We start from the raw sequence: 20,629 nt of genomic DNA, 5'->3' as shown, positions 1-20,629 counted from the left end.
AGCCATTTGGACCCGTTTCCCACAGAAAAAAAATACCGGGAGCCACAAAACCCTTCCCATGCCTGACTATTTCCTGAGCGGCCACAAAACTAACATATGTAGTTGAATTAAACATTCTGTTTTCTTCTGAAAGTTTTCTTTTCTTGGATTTATCCATGGTTGGCCTACTGGGGGTCGAAAAGCTCAAATCGCGTGTCAGCGGGTGTCGCACGTCGGCGGTTGTGACTCACCTTTGGAGTGACTGGGAGCCGCAGCAGAGGGATGAAAGAGCCACATGCGGCTCCAAAGCTGCGGGTTGCTGACTCCTGGACTAGAAGATCTCCAGGGCCCCCTCCAGGCCCAGGATCCTAAAATAAATCCCTGCTGAAGATGAACTACAGTTCCCAAGGAAATGGGAAGGCTCTTTCCTCTGTTCCTGACTGGACGTGGCATTTCTGGTCCACCAGTGGGAATGTCTTTAGGCCACCCTTTGAGCAAGAGTGTTAAAAGGAGGGGCGTTGTCAGGGCTAAATCCCGTATCTGGTACTGGGGTCTCACCTCATGATTGGAGAGCTCCCAGTAAGGCCGATCGCCATAGGACATCACCTCCCACATGACGATTCCATAGCTCCAGACGTCGCTGGCAGTGGTGAACTTGCGATGCGAGATGGCTTCAGGTGCTGTCCATCGGATGGGGATTTTCCCGCCCTGAGTGGGAGGAAAAGCAAATGATGTTTGCGAGGAAAGAGTCACGGTTGGTGCAGTGGTCAGAGTGCAGTACTGCAGGCCACTTCTGCTGACTGCCGGCAGCCTGCAATTCGGCAGCTCGAATCTTGCCAGGCTCCAGGTTGACTCAGCCTTCCATCCTTCTGAGGTCGATAAAACGAGGACCCAGATTATTTGGCGTGCAAGAGGCTGATTCTGTAAACTGCTTAGAGAGGGCTGCAAAGCACCGTGAAGCAGTATAGAAGTCTTAGGTGCTATTGCTATGTTGGAAGGAGGCAAATCGCAGAGGAAAGTATGTCACCTTGATAAATAAACTGTAAATAATCTATTGTTTTGTAAATAAATAAGTGTCCTCCCCTGACTTCAAAGAACTTTGATCTCTTTTGGTTGTCTAAACATATCCCTACCCATTTAGGCTTCCGCTGGGATCCACATATTTGCGCTGTGGAATACTTGCTTTAATCATGATTTGTTCAATGAGGTATACAGGGCCCTGGTTTTTGTACAAGGACAAGCTGTAAATCTTGCTTAACAAACCAGAGTGACTTGAATTCAAACCCACATGCTAGGCCAGGAACCTTCCATACACGTGAAGTGAAAAGTGAGACAGAGCAGTAGCAAGCATTAGAGCTCTGTTAAAGGACACAAATCAATTTTGGGCTGGGGACTTGGCCACCTCCCCGCTGGTTTATAAACTGGGAAAAGAGCCGTTTCTTCATTCCCTACCCCCGTCACTGGAGTCTGTGAAATAAAACAAATTCATCTGTTGACATCTTCCTTTTTAGCTCCTCCTTTCCCAGATTCTCATTCAACCTAGCGATAGTTCCCTTATGTTCTAGACGAAGGGCATATAGAGTCACGGCTATGGCTTTCCCAGTTGCAATGCATGGCTGTGAAAGTTGGACCATAAGGAAGGCTGAGCGCCAAAGAATGGAGGCCTTTGAACTCTGGGGCTGGAGAAGAAGACTCCTGTGAGCCCTATGGACTGAAGGCGATCAAACCGGTCAGTCCTAGAGGAGATCAACCCTGACTGCTCTTTAGAAGGCTGGATCCTGAAGAGGAAACTCAAAAGACTTTGGCCGCCTCATGAGAAGGAAGGACTCCCTGGAAAAGATCCGAATGCTGGGAACAATAGAGGGCAGAAGAAGGAGGAGGAGGAAGAGGAAGAAGAAGAAGAAGAAGAAGAAGAAGAAGAAGAAGAAGAAGAAGAAGAAGAAGAAGAAGAGGAGGAGGAGGAGGAGGAGGAGGAGGAGGAGGAGGAGGGAAATGCAGAGAAGGAGGGGCTGGATGGAGTCACTGAAGCAGTCAGAGTGAGCTTAAATGGACTCCAGAGGATAATAGAGGACAGGAAGGTCTGGAGGAACATTGTCCGCAGGGCGCGATGGGTCAAGACACGACTTTGCAACTAACAACAAGCTCTAGACATTTTGCTTCAGCTGTAGTAATCTCGCGGCAATTCGTCACATAAGAGAGAAGATAGTAATCTGGGATCACTTACGCTGGTGGTATAAGTAGCATCAGGATCATCCTCCAGGACACGGGACAGGCCAAAATCGGACACTTTGCACACCAGCTGACTGTCCACGAGGATATTGCGAGCAGCCAGATCCCGATGGACGTAGTTCATGCTGGCCAAATATTTCATTCCGGAAGCGATTCCTCTCAACATGCCTACCAACTGGATGACACAAAACTCCCCGTCTTTTTCCTGTTGGACCAAAGAGAGCGGGAGGATTCAGAGCCGCCATCCTTTCTGCTGACTTGAGAGGAAGATTTTAAATAGGTGATCGCGTCTGGCACAGACCTACCTTCAGCCCCGTTCGCTTTGGAGAATTTGAAAGGGCCGATTCACAAGGGAGGATCGACAACGGGGGAAGAAGTTTGGAAGAGGGAAGGGTGTAGACCGGGTGCCAGCAATCCTCGTGTCAACTCATAAAATATTTCTCGGGTCTTTTTAGAGTTGCCAACAGAAAGGGAAGGGGGAGCAGTGTAGCAGCTTGCAAAACTGAAAGTGCATTCCATAAATGTTTTCAAAGATAGTTTCTAGGTGACCGAAGTTTCTGCCACTGCACATTCTAATTGGAGAGCATGATAGATGACTCTTGGCTAGATATGTGTCCCACTGGAGAATGTGAAGTACGGTATACTGAGGGGGTGGGGGAAAAACCAGGGTTGAGGGTGACAATGAATTATGTGTCTCAGAGTTGGCTATTCGGGCACTTAACCCCATTTAAATCATAGTCTCGAATCAAACTTCCAAAGCTTCAAAAGGATTTATTGAGAATTAAAGGTGTGATATTGCCTGGGTGTAACCAACTCTGAGACACATAATTCATTGTCACCCTTGACCGCGGCTCTGGAGCCGCATGCAGCTCTTTGGTCCCTCTGCTGTGGCTCCCTGTTGGGTGATTCTACCACTGGCTGGCCCCGCCCCTCGCCCTCCCCTCCCAGTCATTCCTCAATTGGCCTGAGAAGGTAAAACAAAAAAAAAAAAACAGAAATGAAAGGGAGAGAGGGAGGGGAGGAAGAGAGACCCATATCCCACAGAAAACACCGGGAGCCACAAATCCTGGGTAGGCATGGCGTGGGGGTGTCATGTAACTGGGTGGGAGTGATGTTGAGTTGACCACGCCCATCCAGGTGCTGTGGTTCCCGGTATTTTCTGTGGGAAACAGGTCCAAGTATCTCGATCCACCTGTCCAGCTCTTTGGGCGTGGAGAACCCCGGGACCCCTCTGGGTGTCTTAAGGTTGCAGACCCCTGATGTAGACCTACCCGTAGGAATTTATCCAGGGCTCCGTTCTCCATGTATTCGGTGACGATCATGAAAGGCTTATCTGGAAAGACAAGGAAAGGCTGTCAGGTGAAACCCGCTGAAGATATCACCTCCTATCACCGCCCAGGTGAAAGTGGAGCCAGGAAACAAGACCCAAGCTAGGATTCTACCCCGCACTTACATTTGGAGACAACGCCTTCCAAATGAATGATGTTGTGGTGACAGAACTGCCCCATGATGCTCGCCTCACTCAAAAAGTCAATGCGTTGCTTTTCGGTGTAACCGGATTTCAGCGTCTTGATGGCCACGTGGCTCTCCTTCTTGCCACTTTTCAGAATCCCTTTGTAGACTTCGCCAAATTCTCCTAACGGAGGGGGAAAAAACAACAACGAAGGGGCTTGAAAAAAGAATCTCTTGGAATCATTTGCGACGGAGTGGGAGATTAAACCGCCTTGAAACAAACCCAACAAACTGCCCCCCCCCCTTCCCCACGTTCTCTTCCCTGCCCTGTTTGAGAGGACTGGAACCCGGTACCTGCTCCGATCACTTTCTGTCGGGAAATGCTGGAAGGGTGGATCTCGGTGGTGAACTTCAGGACCGCCTGATTGGGGTCTTCGTAGGTGTGGGGATCCACGTAAGTCTTCAAGGGTTTGAGCTGATCTGCAGAGTCACAAGGATACAACAAATGGGAACGGGACACCAAGTGGGCTTCCTGCTTGGAAGGGGAGAGAGACTCCGTGGCATGATCCGACCCAAACCCAGCCTCTCTCCACGGTCTGACGCCTCTTAGTGATTGGATAGAAATAGGCAAACCCGTTTTTTCTTTTAAAAAAAATACGAAGAATGAATGTTCCTACTCGGGGCCTAAACTGTACTTTAGATCCTTTCCATAGTAATAGCGATAGCACTTGGACTTATATACGGGTTCACGGTACTTTGCAGCCCTCTCTAAGCGGTTTATAGAGTCAGCCTCTTGCCCACAACAATCGGGGTCCTCATTTTACCGAACTTGGAAGGGATGGAAGGCTGAGTCAACCCTGAGCCAGTTGGTCAGGATCAAACTCCTAACAGGGGCAGAGTTAGCCTGCAATACTGTATTCTAACCACTGGGAAGGAAGGAAGGAAGGAAGGAAGGAAGGTAGGAAGGTAGCAATAGCCCTTAGACTTATATACCACTTTACAGCCCTCTCTAAGCGGATTACAGAGTCAGCCTCTTGTCCCCAACAATCTGGCTCCTCATTTTATCCACCTCTGAAGGACGGATGGCTAAGTCAACTTTGAGCCTGGTGAGATTCGAACTGCCAAATTGCAGGCAGCCGGCAGTCAGCAGAAGTAGCCTGCAGTGCCGCACTCTAACCACTGCGCCTCATGATCTGCAGTGTCCAATTTCCCTAGTGCAGCCATACGACCAAGGGACTAATACTCACCAGATTTGGAAAAGTAAACATCTTCTGAAGTCTGCCGGGCCCGCAAATTCTTTTTCCTAAACGAAATTTGAAGGGTTAACTGATAATTCCCGAAAGACAGGCAGTGTCTTCAATGCCTCCCACAGACACACAGGCATCTCTCAACAGCTGGATTAAAAGAAGTCTGTTTTGTAGTCCTCCCTCCTCCTCCTCCTTTTCCATTGTTATTAAAACTTCGAAATAAGGCGGCTTGGGAGATGCTTATCGATCTTAGCTGCTCGATCTTAGCTGCTCTCGTTGTTTCCTCTTCAGGTTCGTTCTTTTGCCCTGGGCCTACTTATTAATATTAATTTTCTTGCAGGTTTAAAAAAACTGGACGATACGCCTATCTCTAACTTAGCACGCTCTCTTCTACTCTAACTTATTTTTTTAATGGCAAACCCAAGAGAGATTAAATTGACAGGCATTTCTCAAAGGGCTAGATGTCTGCCCAGATTCTCGGTCATCTGGATGGAATTCTACATTTCCTTCCCACTCCTACCCGTTTTCCGCCCTCCCACTTCATCCCCCCTCCCCAGCTTTGAAAAAACTCCAGCAAAAAAAAAAAAAAAAGGAGAGAGAAAATAGTAACCCAGGAAATGCAGTTGCTGGAAAAAAAAATGGTTGGAGTAAGGAAAACGAGACAGTTTGCCAACCTTTTCTGCTCTTTTGTTTGGGCGTAAGATTTGTATTGTTTCCATACCCACAGAGCCTGGGTGTTTTTGGAGGACAAAAATATGGGAAACGGGGCATTTTTAGCCCACCTAAAATGTTTGAAAGAAACAGAAGTTTAAAACAATACACGAACCTCTGTCGAATGAAGAGAAAAAGTATCACAATGACAGCAAGCATGAAGATGAGGCCAGCAATGGATCCCCCAAGGACTGCAGCAATATTCACGCCCTCTGCGTCTATGGAGAGAATGGGAAGCCTTTTTGAAAAGACAAATTACCTAGATAGGTGGTTCTCAAATGATTAACTTTGCCTCAGTATTAGATTTAATTTCCGCACCACCTCATTAATCCTAAGAGCTTCCTCTGCAGAAAGAAAGGAAGGGAAGGAAAGGTGGAAGAGGGAAGGAAAGGAGAAAGGATAGGAAAGGGAAGGAAAAGAAAGAAGGGAAGGGAAGATGAAAGAAGAAAGGAAAGGAGAAAGGATAGGAAAGGAAAGAAAAGGAGGAAGAGGGAAGGGAAAGAGAAAGGATAAGAAAGGAAAGGAGGGAAGGATAGGAAAGGAAAAGTGGAAGAATGAAGGAAAGGAAAGGTGGAAGAGGGAAGAAAAAAAGAAAAGATAGGATAGGAAAGGAAAGGAGGGAAGGATGGGAAAGGAAAAGTGGAAGACGGAAGGGAAGGAGAAAAGAAAGGAAAGAAAAGGAGGGAAGGGTAGGAAAGGAAAGGTGGAAGGAGGAGAAAGGATAGGAAAGGAGAGGAGAGGAAGAGGAAAGGAAAGGAAAGGAGGGAAGGGAAAGAGAAGAGAGGAAAGGAAAGGACCCAAAGCAAACTCACTTCCAGAGAGTGTCTCGAACTCGTGCTCCACGCTGTGGGCTCCGTGTCCCTCCTGTGTCAGCGCCTGGACGCTCACCAGATACTTGGTCTTGGGAGTCAGCTTATGGAGGGTGACCGAGTTTCCCTCAGAGCGCAGAACTGAGTAGCTGTTTTCATCCTTCTGTAACCACGACAACAACAAAAGAAAAATAAAGCCCCTGCGGTTCACTTTTTCTACCACAAATTACCAGCCCCCCGCAAGGAAGTTGCAACGGTGGCAAAGAGTTATACCTTCTTCTTGTAAGTAACCTGGTATTTCCAAACATGGCTCTGTTGGCGAGGAGGAACAGTCCAAGATAATGTTAAACTAGTAGCGGTGCGACTGTCCATGGTCACCGAAGTTACTCTTGGTGGTTCTGAACAAGGAGGAAGAGGAAGAAGGGCTGACAAAATCTGCATGGAGCCAGTTACGCTTTCCCCACGATTGCCTTTGTCAGATACGATGACATGAACTGACATGAATTGCCTATCAACCCAACGTTGGATTTACAGAATCAAAAGCTGCTCCCCTTTCAGTTGGGGACAACTTAAGTTACTCGTGTGCTTCGTAGGGTTAAAGAGGCTGTCCCAAAGGAGAAACCTTCCTCCACCCTTATAACCATGATTAGAATTTGGAGAGCCTTTCATAGAACTCTAAGTCAGGAGTCGGCAACCTGCGGCTCTGGAGCTGCATGGGGCTCTTTCATCCCTCTGCTGCAGCTCCCTGTTGCTCAAAAATATGTGTCCTGACTGCCAATGTGCGACACCCGCCAGCAAGCGATTTATTTAGTTTTTCGATCCCTCTTTGGCCAGCCATGCATAAATCCAAGAAAAGGAAAGTTTCAGAATAAAACAGAACATTTAATTCAACTACATATGCTAGTTTTGTGGCTGCTCAGGAAATAGTCAGGCATGGGAAGGGTTTTGTGGCTCCTGGTGTTTTCTTTTCTGTGGGTCCAAATGGCTCTTTTGAGTGTTCATGTGTTTGCCAACCCTGCTCTAAGTGGCTTTGCCAATTTTGTTTTTGAAAGACCAGAGTCTGTTCAAACTGAGGGATTTGATAAACTGTATCACAAAATTACGTGTTTTGATATAGAACTAAACGACCCAGAGTCTCACCAGAACCAAAGAACCAAAGAACTTAATTCTGTCTTAATTCCACCCAGGGGCCACGAACAGAGAGCCCCGGGCAATAGGCGTCTGACCGTATCACTAGATCCCAACCCTTTTAATCCGGTTACAATACCCAAGGCCTTTACCTGTCTGATTGACGCTGATGCTAGTGACTCCGTAACTGCGCTGGGTACTGAAGGAGGACACTCCGTTATGAGCCTCTACGGTGAAAGTGTAGTTCACATGTGGCTCCAGGTCACTGATCATCAAAGACGTGCTGGTGAGTTTGTGTGGATTGTCCGAATACCGGAGAGTGGAATCACAAACGTGGCAGTCTCCTGAATCTGGCCAGCACTGTTCGCACGACACTCGATAGGTGATATCTTGGCGGCCCCCCGTGTTTTGGGGTGGAGACCAACGTAGCTGGACTTTAGCACCCAGGCCGATTGCTGTCACCCCCTGAGGAGCCGAGGGGGGCTCTATCAGATAGGAGACAAAAAGAATAATTGAAAAATAAAAAATGCCCAGATCTCTTGGATGCAAGGCCGAAGATGATTAAGGCCGAAGATGATTACTTAAGCCAGCAATTTAACTGATTAACTGTTGTGGTTCGCTGGCAGCCTGTGCAGACAGTAGCAGAGTTGGACAGTGGGAAGAACAGGGACCAGTACAGGAGTTGGGGGAGGACTTGGATGAGGGTCCTGTGTCTGATACAGAGATGGAGCCAGGACCATCTGGGAGTTATGTGCTGATTCCGGAGCCTCCAGAATCTGGCAGCAGCGAGGCAGAGGAACGAGGGGAGCCTGTTCCCAGCACGTGCATGCACAGAGCTGCTAGAAGGCAAGAGCAGCTAAAACAAAAGAGGCGACTCGGAAGTAAGGTTTGGAAGCGATTGGCCCTCCTATTAAAGTAAAAAAGAAGTGCAAAGGTAGAAAAACCTTTGCAGGAAGCAAAGTTGTTTGCTCGTTCAGATTAAACTTTGAAGCTCTGCGTGGACTTTGTACTTTGGTTGTTTTTTTACAGTTCATTTGTCACTTTAGTTGTTGGCAGCAATTCAAAGGAGAGAAAGGTGGGTGCTTATCTCGAGGGACTATTTGGGACTCATTAAAGGCTGGAAACGCACATAATTCCCAGCGCTGAAATAAAAGAAGAGTTGTTTGGACTAAACTTTGTTACTGACTCAGGAAGCCTTGGTCAGAGCATTAACTGCCCGTTTTTCTCTCGGTTTACGTTGTGTATTTCTCTCTGCCCTTTATCTCCTCCTTCTATTCTGCACTTGCTTCTTCCTTCCTTAGATGGGATAGGGGCAAAGCAAAATTGTAGACGCCAATCTAAGGGCTTTTTTAAAAAAAATTCCAGAATGGTTTCACTAAACAGAGGAAAAGTCATAAAAGTGTAGGTCCCGCCACCGGAGTGAAGAAATGTGCATTGCTCCCTTTCCAAGATCTGATACACACAGACTGTTTGCTTTGTCCAGCACTTATCTCAACCGCCTAACCTGGTAAAGCCACCCTCCTTCCTGACAATGATCCCTCCCCAGCGACCGATTCTGTGTCTCACTTACTTGTGCAGGGCATGGAAACCGGATCACTTGGAGCCCGGAAGTAGCTTTCCTCACAAGGACACAAAGTGGAGCCTTCCGAAGAAGGCAGCGTGTGTACGGGGCACTTCGAGCAAGCGCTATTGGAGACGTCTTGTTTAAAGAATCCGGGCGAGCAAGCTGGAAGGAAAACAATTTTTTGTTGTTGTTAACTGCCATTTCAAACAGATTTAACAGATAATCAGAGTTGGAAGGGACCTTGTAGGTCATCTAGTCCAACCCCCCTGGCCAAGCGGGAAACCCTACACCATTTCTGACAGATAGGGAGTCCAATCTCTTCTTGAAAGTCTCAAGTGATGGCGCTCCCACAGCTTCTGAGGGCAACTTCTGTTCCATGGGTTGATTGTTCTGTCAGAAAGTTTCTCCTTATTTCCAGGTTGAATCTCTCCTTGTTTACTTTCCATCCATTATTATTCCTTGTCTGGCCTTCGGGTGCTTTAGAAAATAGCTTGAACCCCCTTCCTCCTCTCTGTGGCAGCCCCTCAAATATTGGAAGACTGCTGTTATCCTGTTTCCCCTGGTCCTTCTCTTCACAACCAGCATTAAGCCAAGCTTGGTCAGTGAATATAGTTAGTCAGCATCGGCTACAATCAAACGCGGAGACATAATAAGGATTGCTGGTGGATTGTGAACAAATCACTTTATTGGTCTTGAGTCTCCACCTCTAAAATGGGAATGAATGTATTAGTACAAGCGCCGAAATAAAAACAGGTCCAAGGAGAGCACACCTGGGTAATTTCAAAACCTCTCACAGGTTCATCCTCAAACTATCATAGTTCACCCCATTCCTAAAAGGACCTTAAAGGGGGCGTGCATAAGCGCACCAGCGTGCTTACCATCGCTGCCTTACTCTCCCCATTTATCTGTATTTACTTCATGCTCATGTTCATATCTATACTTACTTTTTTGACAAACAAACCAATAATTAAAAAAAATGAAGCCCTGCCGGCCCTGAAGTTTTAGAAAAATGCAACAGAGGCGAGAAAAAGAAGTGGGTGAGATCAGAGCATCTGCCGGCTGCCATTTTGGCTTTTTATAGCATCTCTTGCCGATTCCGGCAGATTTGGAAAGTAGCATATCCTTGTAATTACGTTGGCAGGACAGGGCTGCAGAGAAAATGCCATTCAGCTTAAAGACTTCCTGGCCAGCTACATACTTCATATTTACTTCCTGGACAATGACACTATCCTGTCGGAAACAGCTTTGCTCGGTGGTGCCCTGGGAATTGAGTCATATCCAGTAGGAATTGGTAGAGGATGCGGCTTTGGAAGTTCTGGTTTGAGCCCCTCTCTCTCTCTCGCCAGCCACCATCTCTCGCCCTCAGGACCGCGGTCGCCTCAGAGGGGGACCTTCTGGAGGAAAGACCCTCTACTTGAGAGCCCGTGAAGGTCGTTCAGATGACCTACCTCCTCTTGGGAAGAAGCTTGGACAGCAGGAGGGGAGGGGAAGGGCATCTTTTATGAGAACCCCAGCCAATCAAGTGCCGAGGGGTGGGAAGAAAAGACACGGATGGGCTCCCCCCAGAAGGGTTTGAGGAGGAGGAGCTCTGGGGCTCTGGTCTTGCATGGCTGCACCGGTTCCTTCTGCTGGCATTGGGAGCCCTGGTGGAATGGCAAAGAGTAGGTGGAGAAACCCTTTGATGACGGATGCTGCCTTAGCACCCCTAGACTCACCCAAGTGGCTTTAGGGCAAGGCTCTTCCAACTTGGCAAGTTTAAGACTTGTGGACTTCAACTCCCAGAATTCCTGAGCTACCATGACTGGAGGAGGAATTCTGGGAGTTGAAGTCCACGAGTCTTAAAAGCTGTCAAGTTTGAAGACCCCTGATCTACAGTATCTATCTATCATCCATCTATCCATCCATCCATCCATCCATCCATCCATCCATCCATCCATCCATCCATCCATCCATCTATCTATCTATCTATCTATCTATCTATCTATCTATCTATCATCTATCTAATCCAAGGGTCTTCAAACTTAGCAAGTTTAAGACTTGTGGACTTCAGCTCCCAGAATCCCTGAGCTAATGTGACTGGAGGAGGAATTCTGGGAGTTGAAGTCCACAAGTCTTAAAAGCTGTCAAGTTTGAAGACCCCTGATCTACAATATCTTCTATCTCCATCTCTAGCTACCTATCTACCAGTCTGTCTTGTCTTGTCTTGTCTTGTCGTCTTGTCTTGTCTTGTCTTTCTGTCTGTCTATCTATCTATCTATCTATCTATCTATCTATCTATCTATCTATCTATCTATCTTCAAACTTGGCAAGTTTAAGACTCATGGACTTCAACTCCCAGAATTCCCGAGTTAACATGCCTGGAGGAGGAATCCTGGGAGTTGAAGTCCACAAGTCTTCAAAGATGTATTTCTAGTGAGATTCAAGTGAATAGAAGTGGGGGAGGAAAGTAGCATGGACCGCCGAGACCCCGAATAACATTCTACATCCCCTCCTTGGTAAAATAATCTCCTTGAGCTTCTGTAGATTCAACATCTTAAGCCCTTTCGGTGCTTCTAAACTTCTACCTAGACTGGAAACTTTGTCATGCAAAGATTGAATCGCGCAAACCATAGAGATTACACGTTGAACGGAAAAGACTTAGCTCCAAAGTTTAAGGCTGTATTTTGCTTCCATGGTCCCTTTTCAGCCCCTTTTCAGGGAGGGAAACAAATTTGAGGCAGTAAACCTGCCCCATAGATGGACAGGCGACCAGGAGGGAAGGGGTGGTGCAGCGTGCAGGGCTGAGACTGAGACGGTGGGGCTCATAGAGGTGGAGAAGCGGTGCAGGCAAGGCTGAAGATGCTACCAAGAGACCTTGGAATGCGTGTTTTTGATAAACGGTGCGACTGTTTATCCCTTATTGTTCCCTTCACCCCAACATGGAAATTTAGGGAGCTCTCATTGAAATGAGTTGTACATGGGACACGATGGTAGTGCCGAAACGAGTTAATTGACGTTTGAAATTAGAGAACAAGAAGATAAACAATTTGATAAGATTTGGGATCTATTCTATCAATGGATGGAAAATAAAATAAGGTAATGAAATAGGTAGAATTTTACAATATATGGAGAATAGAATTATATAGAATAAAGAGGTATTATTATTGGATGGATTTAGGATAATAATATGCATTGTTATAAATCAATTGAAAAATATGGAATATCTCGTTTAACACGAAGGAACAATAAGTCAAATGAATGATTAACAATCATAATAATGTATTTAGAAATATTTGATTGATGTGAGAATATATACAAATAACGGTAAGTGAGGACTATGGAGAGGATGCACAAAAAAATTGTAACCAACCGACACATTTTTATATACATAATTGGAAGAAGGCTTTATGTTTTTATGTTGTGTATGTTTGTCTAAAAATAAATTTTTATTTAAAAAAAACAATGGTAGATGTTAACAGCACGATTTTTCCTGCTTTGAGCAAGGGGCCGGGCTAGAAAACTTCCAAGGTCCACAAGATTCTAAGCTGCTCCAGAAAATGGCCAGAGATTATTTCCATCTTTCTGTAAATTTTCAGTACGGTATCCTGTCATCTCTAGGGTTCAGACCCTGGGATCATCTGAGTCAACGTTGGCCCTGTAGGGTTACTTTTTCATGCCGGGGATGAAATTTAGGCGTATCTTCACGCAAATTATGTCCTCTGTTATCAAACTAAATCTCAAGCACTATTTATGATCGGCCCATCTTAGTGGGTAAAGAGCTGGTATATTACTCTATTTCCTAGAAGCACGTTCTCTAATCAAGAATCCAAAGGGCAAATGTGTGTGTGTGTGAGGGGGGTCTTTTTAACTGTAACAAAGCCCCCAAATTGGCCAGAGAACCCAGGTTGTCTAGACATGTGCAGGGCGAAACATTCTGGGCGCATCTTAGAACTGGAACAGGCCCACCCTCTTCCTCCCTCCGCCCCACCCACCCCCGGTCCCTCCTTAGCGAAAACTTCTCTTTGTGCCTGGGGGCCAAAGGGGGCCATGTGCAATTAGCAGGCATGTTGAGGCCTTGCCTTGGGCTTCCCAGGCAGGTGTGCCAGCAGCTGCTTCCTTGGTATAAACTGGGAGTGGTGAGTATAATGGATAGTCAGGATGTTGCTGAGCTGCCGTACGTATCGTCTGCGGAGTCATAATGGCAGCATAGATCTCCTAAAACTCTTACTCAGAACGCATACTGTTGCAGCAGCTCCGCCCTGGGTTGGTTAGGATTCTGAATTGTATTTTAACATTCGGGGGGGGGGGGAATTCACGCCACACCAATCATCGGAGTAATGCTTTGCTTATTATACTGATTATTCCCTTCATGTTGGCTGCGTCACATCACATCTGAACTGGAATCCAATTAGACAATTTCTAATATCCGCATTAAATGAGCAGATAGAGCGCTACCAAACGAGGCTACCGAATTTTTCGATGATTGCAAAATAGCAGCCAAGGGAGGCAGAACAGGGCAGCCGTGATCTGCAGCCCAGAACTTGTAGGAGCAGCGGAGGTAAACCCATCGCTTTTGAAATCGGTATATCACCGCAGCCAGAATCGTCTCCGAAGACGCTTACTCCTTTTAAATCCGTGCCTTTTTAAATAATGATTAATATTGCTAAAACTAACCTGTCCACCTAATTGGAACCATTTGAATCGACCACACGTTACTAGAAATGTACACGTCAGGATCTTAAAAAGAGTCGGCGTTTTAGATGCCGAATGAGGTGCATTGAATCCCTGGTCATCTGCGTCTCATGCCATATCGGGGTTTTAAGCAAGCCCAAAGTTGCCCTTTGCTTGGCAAAGCGGAAGGTGTGCCAGCCTGTTGGGAGAAGGAGGTGGGCGACGGGAGAGTATCTGCCCAAGAATTCCCGCTTAACCCAAGAGGTCTGCTTAAAAGGACCCCCAAAGCCCCGCCCCACATTTCTCTGACTGAGGGAGACTTGGCTGGTTGCTGGGAGTGGAACATCTGGTGGCAGAAAAGGAGAGCGGGCGGGGGTGTGCTGTAAGCAGGAAACCCCGCATATCTCTGTTTGTTCCTTTGTTTCCCACCCAGGGCTGCCTTTTCTGGAGGCCTTGGGGTTTTGTTTTTTTTAACCCAAAAGCTCCTTTTCTGCAATTCTCCTCGTAGAAGAAGCTGTTGCCGCCATTACTTTCTGGCTGGAGAAGGAGAACAAAACTGGCCCAACGCAGCATGGCTGCTCACCCATATATATATATATATACAAAAAAGAACAGTCAGCCTTAAGTGGCTGAGTATCCAGCAAATATCAGTGGATTGAAGTGCAGTTCTGAGCAGGCAGGGAGAAGACGAAAGGCTGTTTATCGGAAGTTTACACTTTGTGCGTCCCATTCACAGCAAGCTTTTGGATAGGGTGGAGGCCCAGGCAGGACGTTTAGAACAGGGGCCTCCAACCTTGGCAACTTTTAAGACTGGCGGACTTCAACTCCCAGAAGTCCACCAGTCTTAAAGTTGCCAAGGTTGGAGACCCCTGATTTAGAAGATGTGAGTGATGCTCCTTCAGCAGCAGATGCTCCGTCTCTTCTGAGTAGTTGGGCTTAAAGAGAGGAGCTTTTTGCAATGGGAAGCTTCGTCCTAGCCACACCAGAGGGCACCGAGTTGCAATAGGACGGACCTAAAAAAAAAAAACAGGGCCTCCTCCATAGTTGGGTCCTGGCGACACTGGTTATCAGGGGCCAAATGCCACCGGTGTCTGGCAGGAGGGAAGTGTGATAATGGCCTGTCGGTAGCGAAGAGGAAAAGAAGGGGGAGGCTGTGTGTACTCAAGAGGGCTCCGTAACCTTGAGAACTCCATCTCTCTCTCTCTCTCTCTCTCTCTCTCTCTCTCTCTCTCTCTCTCTCTCTCTCTCTCTCTCTGCAAACTCTGGGCACATTCCTGAGGCGCAATCTTCTTGCCCTCAGCCTCCTTGTGCGCCTATGCACCTCCTCCTCCCTGTAGGGTCTGGGCTTGCTTTTATACAACATGCTGGCTGGAACGTCCTGCCTAGCCAAGGAATGCCCGGGTCACCTGTTGAGGACATCAGCTGGCTTTGTGATGGAATCCTGACCTAAGAGAGAGATGGGTGGCTCAGGGGCTAAGACGCTGAGCTTGTCAGTCAGAAAGGCCGGCCGTTCGGCGGTTCAAAATCCCAAGCATTGCCGCGTCACGGAGTGAGCTCCCATTCCTGGTCCCAGCTTCTGCCAACTGAGCAGTTCGAAAGCACGTAAAAAAAATGCAAGTAGACAAATAGGGACCTCTTTGTTGGGAAGGGAGCAGTGTTTTGTGTGCCTTTGGCGTTTAGTCGTGCCGATCACATCAACACAGAGACGTCTTCGGACAGCGCTGGCTCTTTGGCTTTGTAATGGAGATGAGCAGCGTCCCCTAGGGCCAGAAACGAGTAGCACGGATGGACCTGTAGCTTGAGCCCAGAGTGGAGCTGTGCAGCTTCGGTGCGGCACCCAGCCGTAGCTTCTGAAGCAGAGGGGAAACCCGTCCCGTCAGAAGGCTTCAACAGATCTGCCAGGTGCCTGTGGGATTCGAGGCCTCCCCGCCACCCAGCTGTTCTTGTCAAGCAGGAAATGAGCCAGAGGTGGCACACCCCAGCCAGGAGACAGAGGGTGTCTCTCTCTAGGGAGGGAAGGGATCGGCTGGCTCTCCAGCAGTTCCTGCAGGACCAAAAACACACCTGCTTGGCCTCCCACACCACACCTGAGGAGTGGCCGCAAGGGAGACCTGCGCTTTCTGTCCTGCCAGGCCTCCAGCTGCCGGCGCTTCCCGATGGTCAGTTCCAAGGCCAGGGTCTGTCCTGGAGGCCCCTTATTTCCCCACAGGAAGGACAAAAGCCATGGCAAATCCTCTCCTTGGATATTACATGCCCTCCTTCTCGTGGGGCTGCAACACCCTCGGATTCACCCCAGAACAGGGTGCTAAGTTATGGGCCTTCGGAGAAGGAAGTGTATGGAGGCCTTTACACCATGCACATTCTTAACTCTTTTGCTCGTCCCGGCAATATTCCAGCTTCCCACACATACTCCTACCCCAATCAAATGAAAATAAGAGCATTTGCTTCCCTTGGGTTGCCATCCTAGAATCTACCCAGTCGCGCCACTTTCACAGAAGCCGGAACTGACATTTCTCCTCCTTAACTTTTTAAAATGTCGTTCATTTAGTGCCTGAACAAACTAGAAATTCAGTAAACGAAGCGAGAGGGAGAGTCACGGTTTACTTACCTCTGCAGCTGTCCCCGTCTTTCTCATACCCTTCTCGGCAAAGACACTCGCCAATGGGCACCAGCCACTCTCCGTCCGAGTTGCAGTGCATGAAGGGTTCTTCAGTGGCCACGGCTTCCGCCACACAAGTGCCAGGCACCTTGGCTAGGGCTTGCGAATCAGCCCCGGCGATGGTTTCCGGGAAGCTGGCCATATTGCGGAAGACTCCGGGGCACTTCTTGTAGTAGATCCGGACGGAGAGGAGTGCCACGCAGGCACCGATGTCCTGGAAGGCCACGTAGAAGCCCTTCCGGGTGAGAGGCCCGACCGAGCGCACCTCCACATTGATCTTCACGTTGCGGGTGCTGAAGTCTTCCAGCAGGGTGATCTCGTCGGGGGCAATCGTGTCGATTTTTTGAAACTGGCGCTTCTGGAAATTGATGCCGTAGTCGACGTCCGACTCGGCGTAGAAAAGGTTGAACGTCTCCTTGCAGGTGCCCGTCCCAGGCGAGAAGGTGTTGCAGTCCCGGACGGTGAACTGGATTTCAATGAAGATACGCTGGGCTTCCCCTCGGTAGATCCAGTTGGTCCTCAGCCAGTTATCCTGATCGCCTTCCTGCACGTTGCAAACTGAGTAGATGTAGATGAGGGATTCGTTCATGACGTTCTGAAGAAGATCCCACTGGTGGAGGGAGGGAGAAGACATCACGGTATTGCTTTGAACACCATGCACAGCCACAGAACTCCTCTGTCTGAGCCATCACGGCCAACTCTTTATTTTATTTATTTATTTTGTCAAATGCTTACAATATAATAGAAATAAGAATAAACATAAGTTTAAATACAAGAAATAGGAACTAATAATTGGGGAACAATAGGACAGGGAGAGTAGGCACAATTGTGCGCTTATGCCCGCCCCTTACAGACCTCTTAGGAATGGGGTGAGGTCGATAGAGGTTAGTTTGAGGGTAAAAAGGAGTGGGAGTTTGAGCAGGTGGCAACAGAATCAGGTAGTGCGTTCCAGGCATTGACCACTCTATTGCTGAAATCGTACTTCCTGCAATCGAGTTTGGAGTGGTTTATATTTAATTTATATCTGTTGTGTGCTCTTGTGTTGTTGTGGTTAAAGTTGAAATATTCATTAACTGGTAAGACGTCGTAACATATGATTTTATATATTATGCTTAAGTCCAATCTTAGCTGGCATAGTTCAAGGTTGTCTAAGCCTAGAATCTCAAGTGTGGTGGTGTAGGGTATTCTGTTGCGGACAGAAGAGTGTAGTACTCTTCTGGTAAAATACTTCTGGACTCGCTCAATTTATGTCTGATATACAGTGCGGATTCCAGATAGCAGAGCCGTATTCAAGTATTGGTCTAGCAAAGATCTTGAATGCCCTAGTTTGCAAATCAGTATTACCAGAGGAGAAGTTTCATAAAATTAAATTTACAACTCTTAAAAGCCTTTTTGGTAATACTGTTGCAGTGAGCTTTGATGCTTAGGTCATTCGATATGAGAACTCGAAGGTCCTTGACAGAGTGAGGGTCATCCACAAGGTCATATCTAATTCTAATAAAGACTCCTCATCTACATCCATCTAATCTCACGTTGTGAACTGTGGCTCGGTGTAGTTGCTTACAAAAATGACGAAGGACCTAGATGGATTTCCCTGGCTTTCTTAAGATTACAGCTGTGCTGCCTTTGGCTACGGCAGCCTTTTCTAATTCCTAGAACTACTTCCCAATGGTCATTTGGGCCTCTTTTTTTCCCCCCATTTGCCCATCCTTTCAAGACCCAATTAGTTTAGCAGTATCCTGTACTGTTTTAATCCGATAAGAGAAAATGTTTCGGTTCAACCTTCTAATGGAACCAATCCCTTTTAAAAATGAAAACAGATATTTTAAGCAAAGCTTGTTATGCTTTCCACTAGAGCAGGAGTTGTCAAACTCAAAGCCTGTGGGCTGGATCCAGCCCGCAGGGTATTTAAATCTGGCCTACGTGGTCACCCTGAAAACAACGGACTAGCCCATGGTGCCTCTGCTAGCGAAAACCGAGTGCGGGAAGGCCGCCGTTGCAGCCCTCCTGAGCTCCGTTTTCGCTGACAAGAGGCTGTTGCAGCAGAAAACGGAGCTTGGGAGCCTGTTTTTGCTGGCAGAGTACTCAGGCCGCCACAGACAATCCCTGACACGAGTGTTGTCGAGCTGGCCACGCCCACCCCGGCCTCCCAAGGTGAAACACAACCCTGATGTGGCCCTCAATGAAATTTGAGTTTGACAGCCTTGCACTAGAGGGAAACTCCACCCTCAAAAATCGAGTTAACACTGTGAAAGCTGACTTTTTTTAGACTAGGGGGGCAATTTTGCCAGGAAGAACCAGAAACTTACCCCTTTTCCATAGGGATGATTGAGCCATCCAAGATCCCCCTGGGCCTTGGCAAAATCTAGCAGGACAACTAGAAGAGAAAAGAGCCGGTTAGACGGTATCCCGAGCCCCATAAACCCTTCAAACGGCGGGGAAATAACAGGAACTCTTTAAAGCGCTAGAAACACACCAAGACTTCAGGACGGGGAAAAGACAATTTCACAGCTGCATCCTTTCCTCTGGCATAGCAGGCAGCCCAGAAAAAGTCATGCCAGACAGCCTCCAAACCTTACCTTGCCCCGAGAGAAGTGAGGCTCCATCCCCAAGGAGGAACTGAGAATGGCTTGGGCAGGAGCAGGGAGAGACACAGACTTAAAACCACCAAATAAGTCTCAAGTAAAAAGAAGTGAACGCCATTTGTGCCAGTGGCTAATCCCAGGGAGTAGAGCGCTAATTTTCTCCTGAAGTCACATATTTTTTTATTATTATCAGCCGTGGTGGCGCAGTGGTTAGAGTACAGTACTGCAGGCTACTTCTGCTGCCTGCTAGCTGCCTGCAATTCGGCAGATCGAATCTCACCAGGCTCAAGGTTGACTCGGCCTTCCATCCTTCCGAGGTGGGTAAAATAAGGACCCAAAATTGCTGAGGGCAATAGGCTGACTTAGAGAACCCGCTTAGAGAGGGCTGTAAAGCACGGTGAAGCGGTATATAGGTCTAAGTTCTATTGCTATTGCACTTATTAAACATAAAAATTTCTACATAAACAGCGTGTGTTCTGGGTAAAGTTAATTTTGAGAAATAGCAATAACAATAAGAATCATAAGAATCATAATCACAAATAATAATCGTATGTGCTTATCCATTGTTAGTGAACCTTATGTCATTCTTCTTTACATTTCTAACTTCTGTTTCTGCTAGTTAGCCATTGATAAAACAAATCCCATGTATTCAGTTTCTTCCTTCTCCTTAAGTTACCTATTTCTATGCATGTGCTTGCCACATCAGGTCAGTGGCTGTGCCCACAGGGTTTATGTAACAGGGAGCCTCTTGACTGAACTGAATTCACCTTCACCTCTGCAGAATGTAGGTGCCGAGGAGCACCTGGGCAACTGAAATGGGGTCGCCTGGAACACCCTATATTGTGTCAACAGCAGCAGCTGCCCCAGGGCACCTAAGCAGGATTGGGAACACAGTGGAGCAAGTGGGAGGGGGCTCTTAATCTCCTGGTGGTGGCTGTAGCGTCCTAAGGTGAGCAATTAATAGCAACAGCTCTTGGACTTATAACGCCGCTTTATAGTGCTTTACAGCCCTCTCTAAGGGGTTGACAGAGTCCAACACCACCCCAACAATTTGGGTCCTCACTTTACCCGTCTTGGAAAGATGGAAGACCGAATCAACCTTGAGCCTGTCGAGATTCGATCTGCCAAACTGCAGTCCACTGGCAGTCAGCAGAAGTAGCCTGCAGTACCGCACTCTAACCACCGCTGTGCCACCGCGGCTAACCACCCAACAGATCAGAACCAAGTTAGAGGAGAGTCAGCAAAAGGAATCCTGCCAAGAATAAAATATTCTTAAAATATTCCGATGTAAAATGAGCAACAACATCCGGTTAGAATCCTCTGGAAGTCTGGGTTATAATAAGTGAGGCACCCTGAGAAAATCATTTGTTGCCTGGTGAATAAGATTTGATCCTCTTGGTTGGGACAAAGAGGGAGGGGCACGTTTTCCCTTCTCTGGGGTGGCAAAAAATAAAAATAAAAAAACCTGGGCTTAGAGAAAAGAGAAGTATTTGGAATGATTTTCAGCTATGGATCCAAGTTTTCAGAATGTCCTACATCTATTTCGGCTTAAAACACACATTAGTCTGGAATCCACTGTACGCTGCCACACACACCTGTGTGCACAACATAGTAGC

At 47.4% G+C, this 20,629-nt stretch overlaps 1 protein-coding gene across 1 annotated transcript in view; it reads right to left on the bottom strand.

Annotated features, from left to right (window-relative positions):
• EPHA2 (EPH receptor A2) overlaps nt 1–20,629 on the bottom strand; it is a 36,172-nt gene that overhangs the window by 4,810 nt on the left and 10,733 nt on the right. Inside the window, exons 2-14 of the mRNA XM_087915102.1 lie at nt 18,738–18,805; nt 16,378–17,038; nt 9,126–9,281; nt 7,708–8,040; nt 6,701–6,825; nt 6,431–6,590; nt 5,734–5,836; nt 4,908–4,963; nt 4,015–4,140; nt 3,662–3,844; nt 3,480–3,541; nt 2,204–2,413; nt 538–687 (exon numbers count right to left, since the gene is read on the bottom strand). Of these exons, the coding sequence (XP_087771228.1) occupies nt 538–687; nt 2,204–2,413; nt 3,480–3,541; nt 3,662–3,844; nt 4,015–4,140; nt 4,908–4,963; nt 5,734–5,836; nt 6,431–6,590; nt 6,701–6,825; nt 7,708–8,040; nt 9,126–9,281; nt 16,378–17,038; nt 18,738–18,805 (2,393 nt within the window). The remainder of the gene's footprint in view (nt 1–537; nt 688–2,203; nt 2,414–3,479; nt 3,542–3,661; nt 3,845–4,014; nt 4,141–4,907; nt 4,964–5,733; nt 5,837–6,430; nt 6,591–6,700; nt 6,826–7,707; nt 8,041–9,125; nt 9,282–16,377; nt 17,039–18,737; nt 18,806–20,629) is intronic.

Source organism: Pseudonaja textilis, chromosome 18 (assembly GCF_049901715.1).
Source record: "Pseudonaja textilis isolate UNSWEBS1 chromosome 18, rPseTex1.2, whole genome shotgun sequence".
In the NCBI taxonomy this organism is placed as follows: domain Eukaryota; kingdom Metazoa; phylum Chordata; class Lepidosauria; order Squamata; family Elapidae; genus Pseudonaja; species Pseudonaja textilis.
The sequence above is the reverse complement of the archived record's forward strand: the minus strand, read 5'-3'. Positions and strand labels throughout refer to the sequence as shown.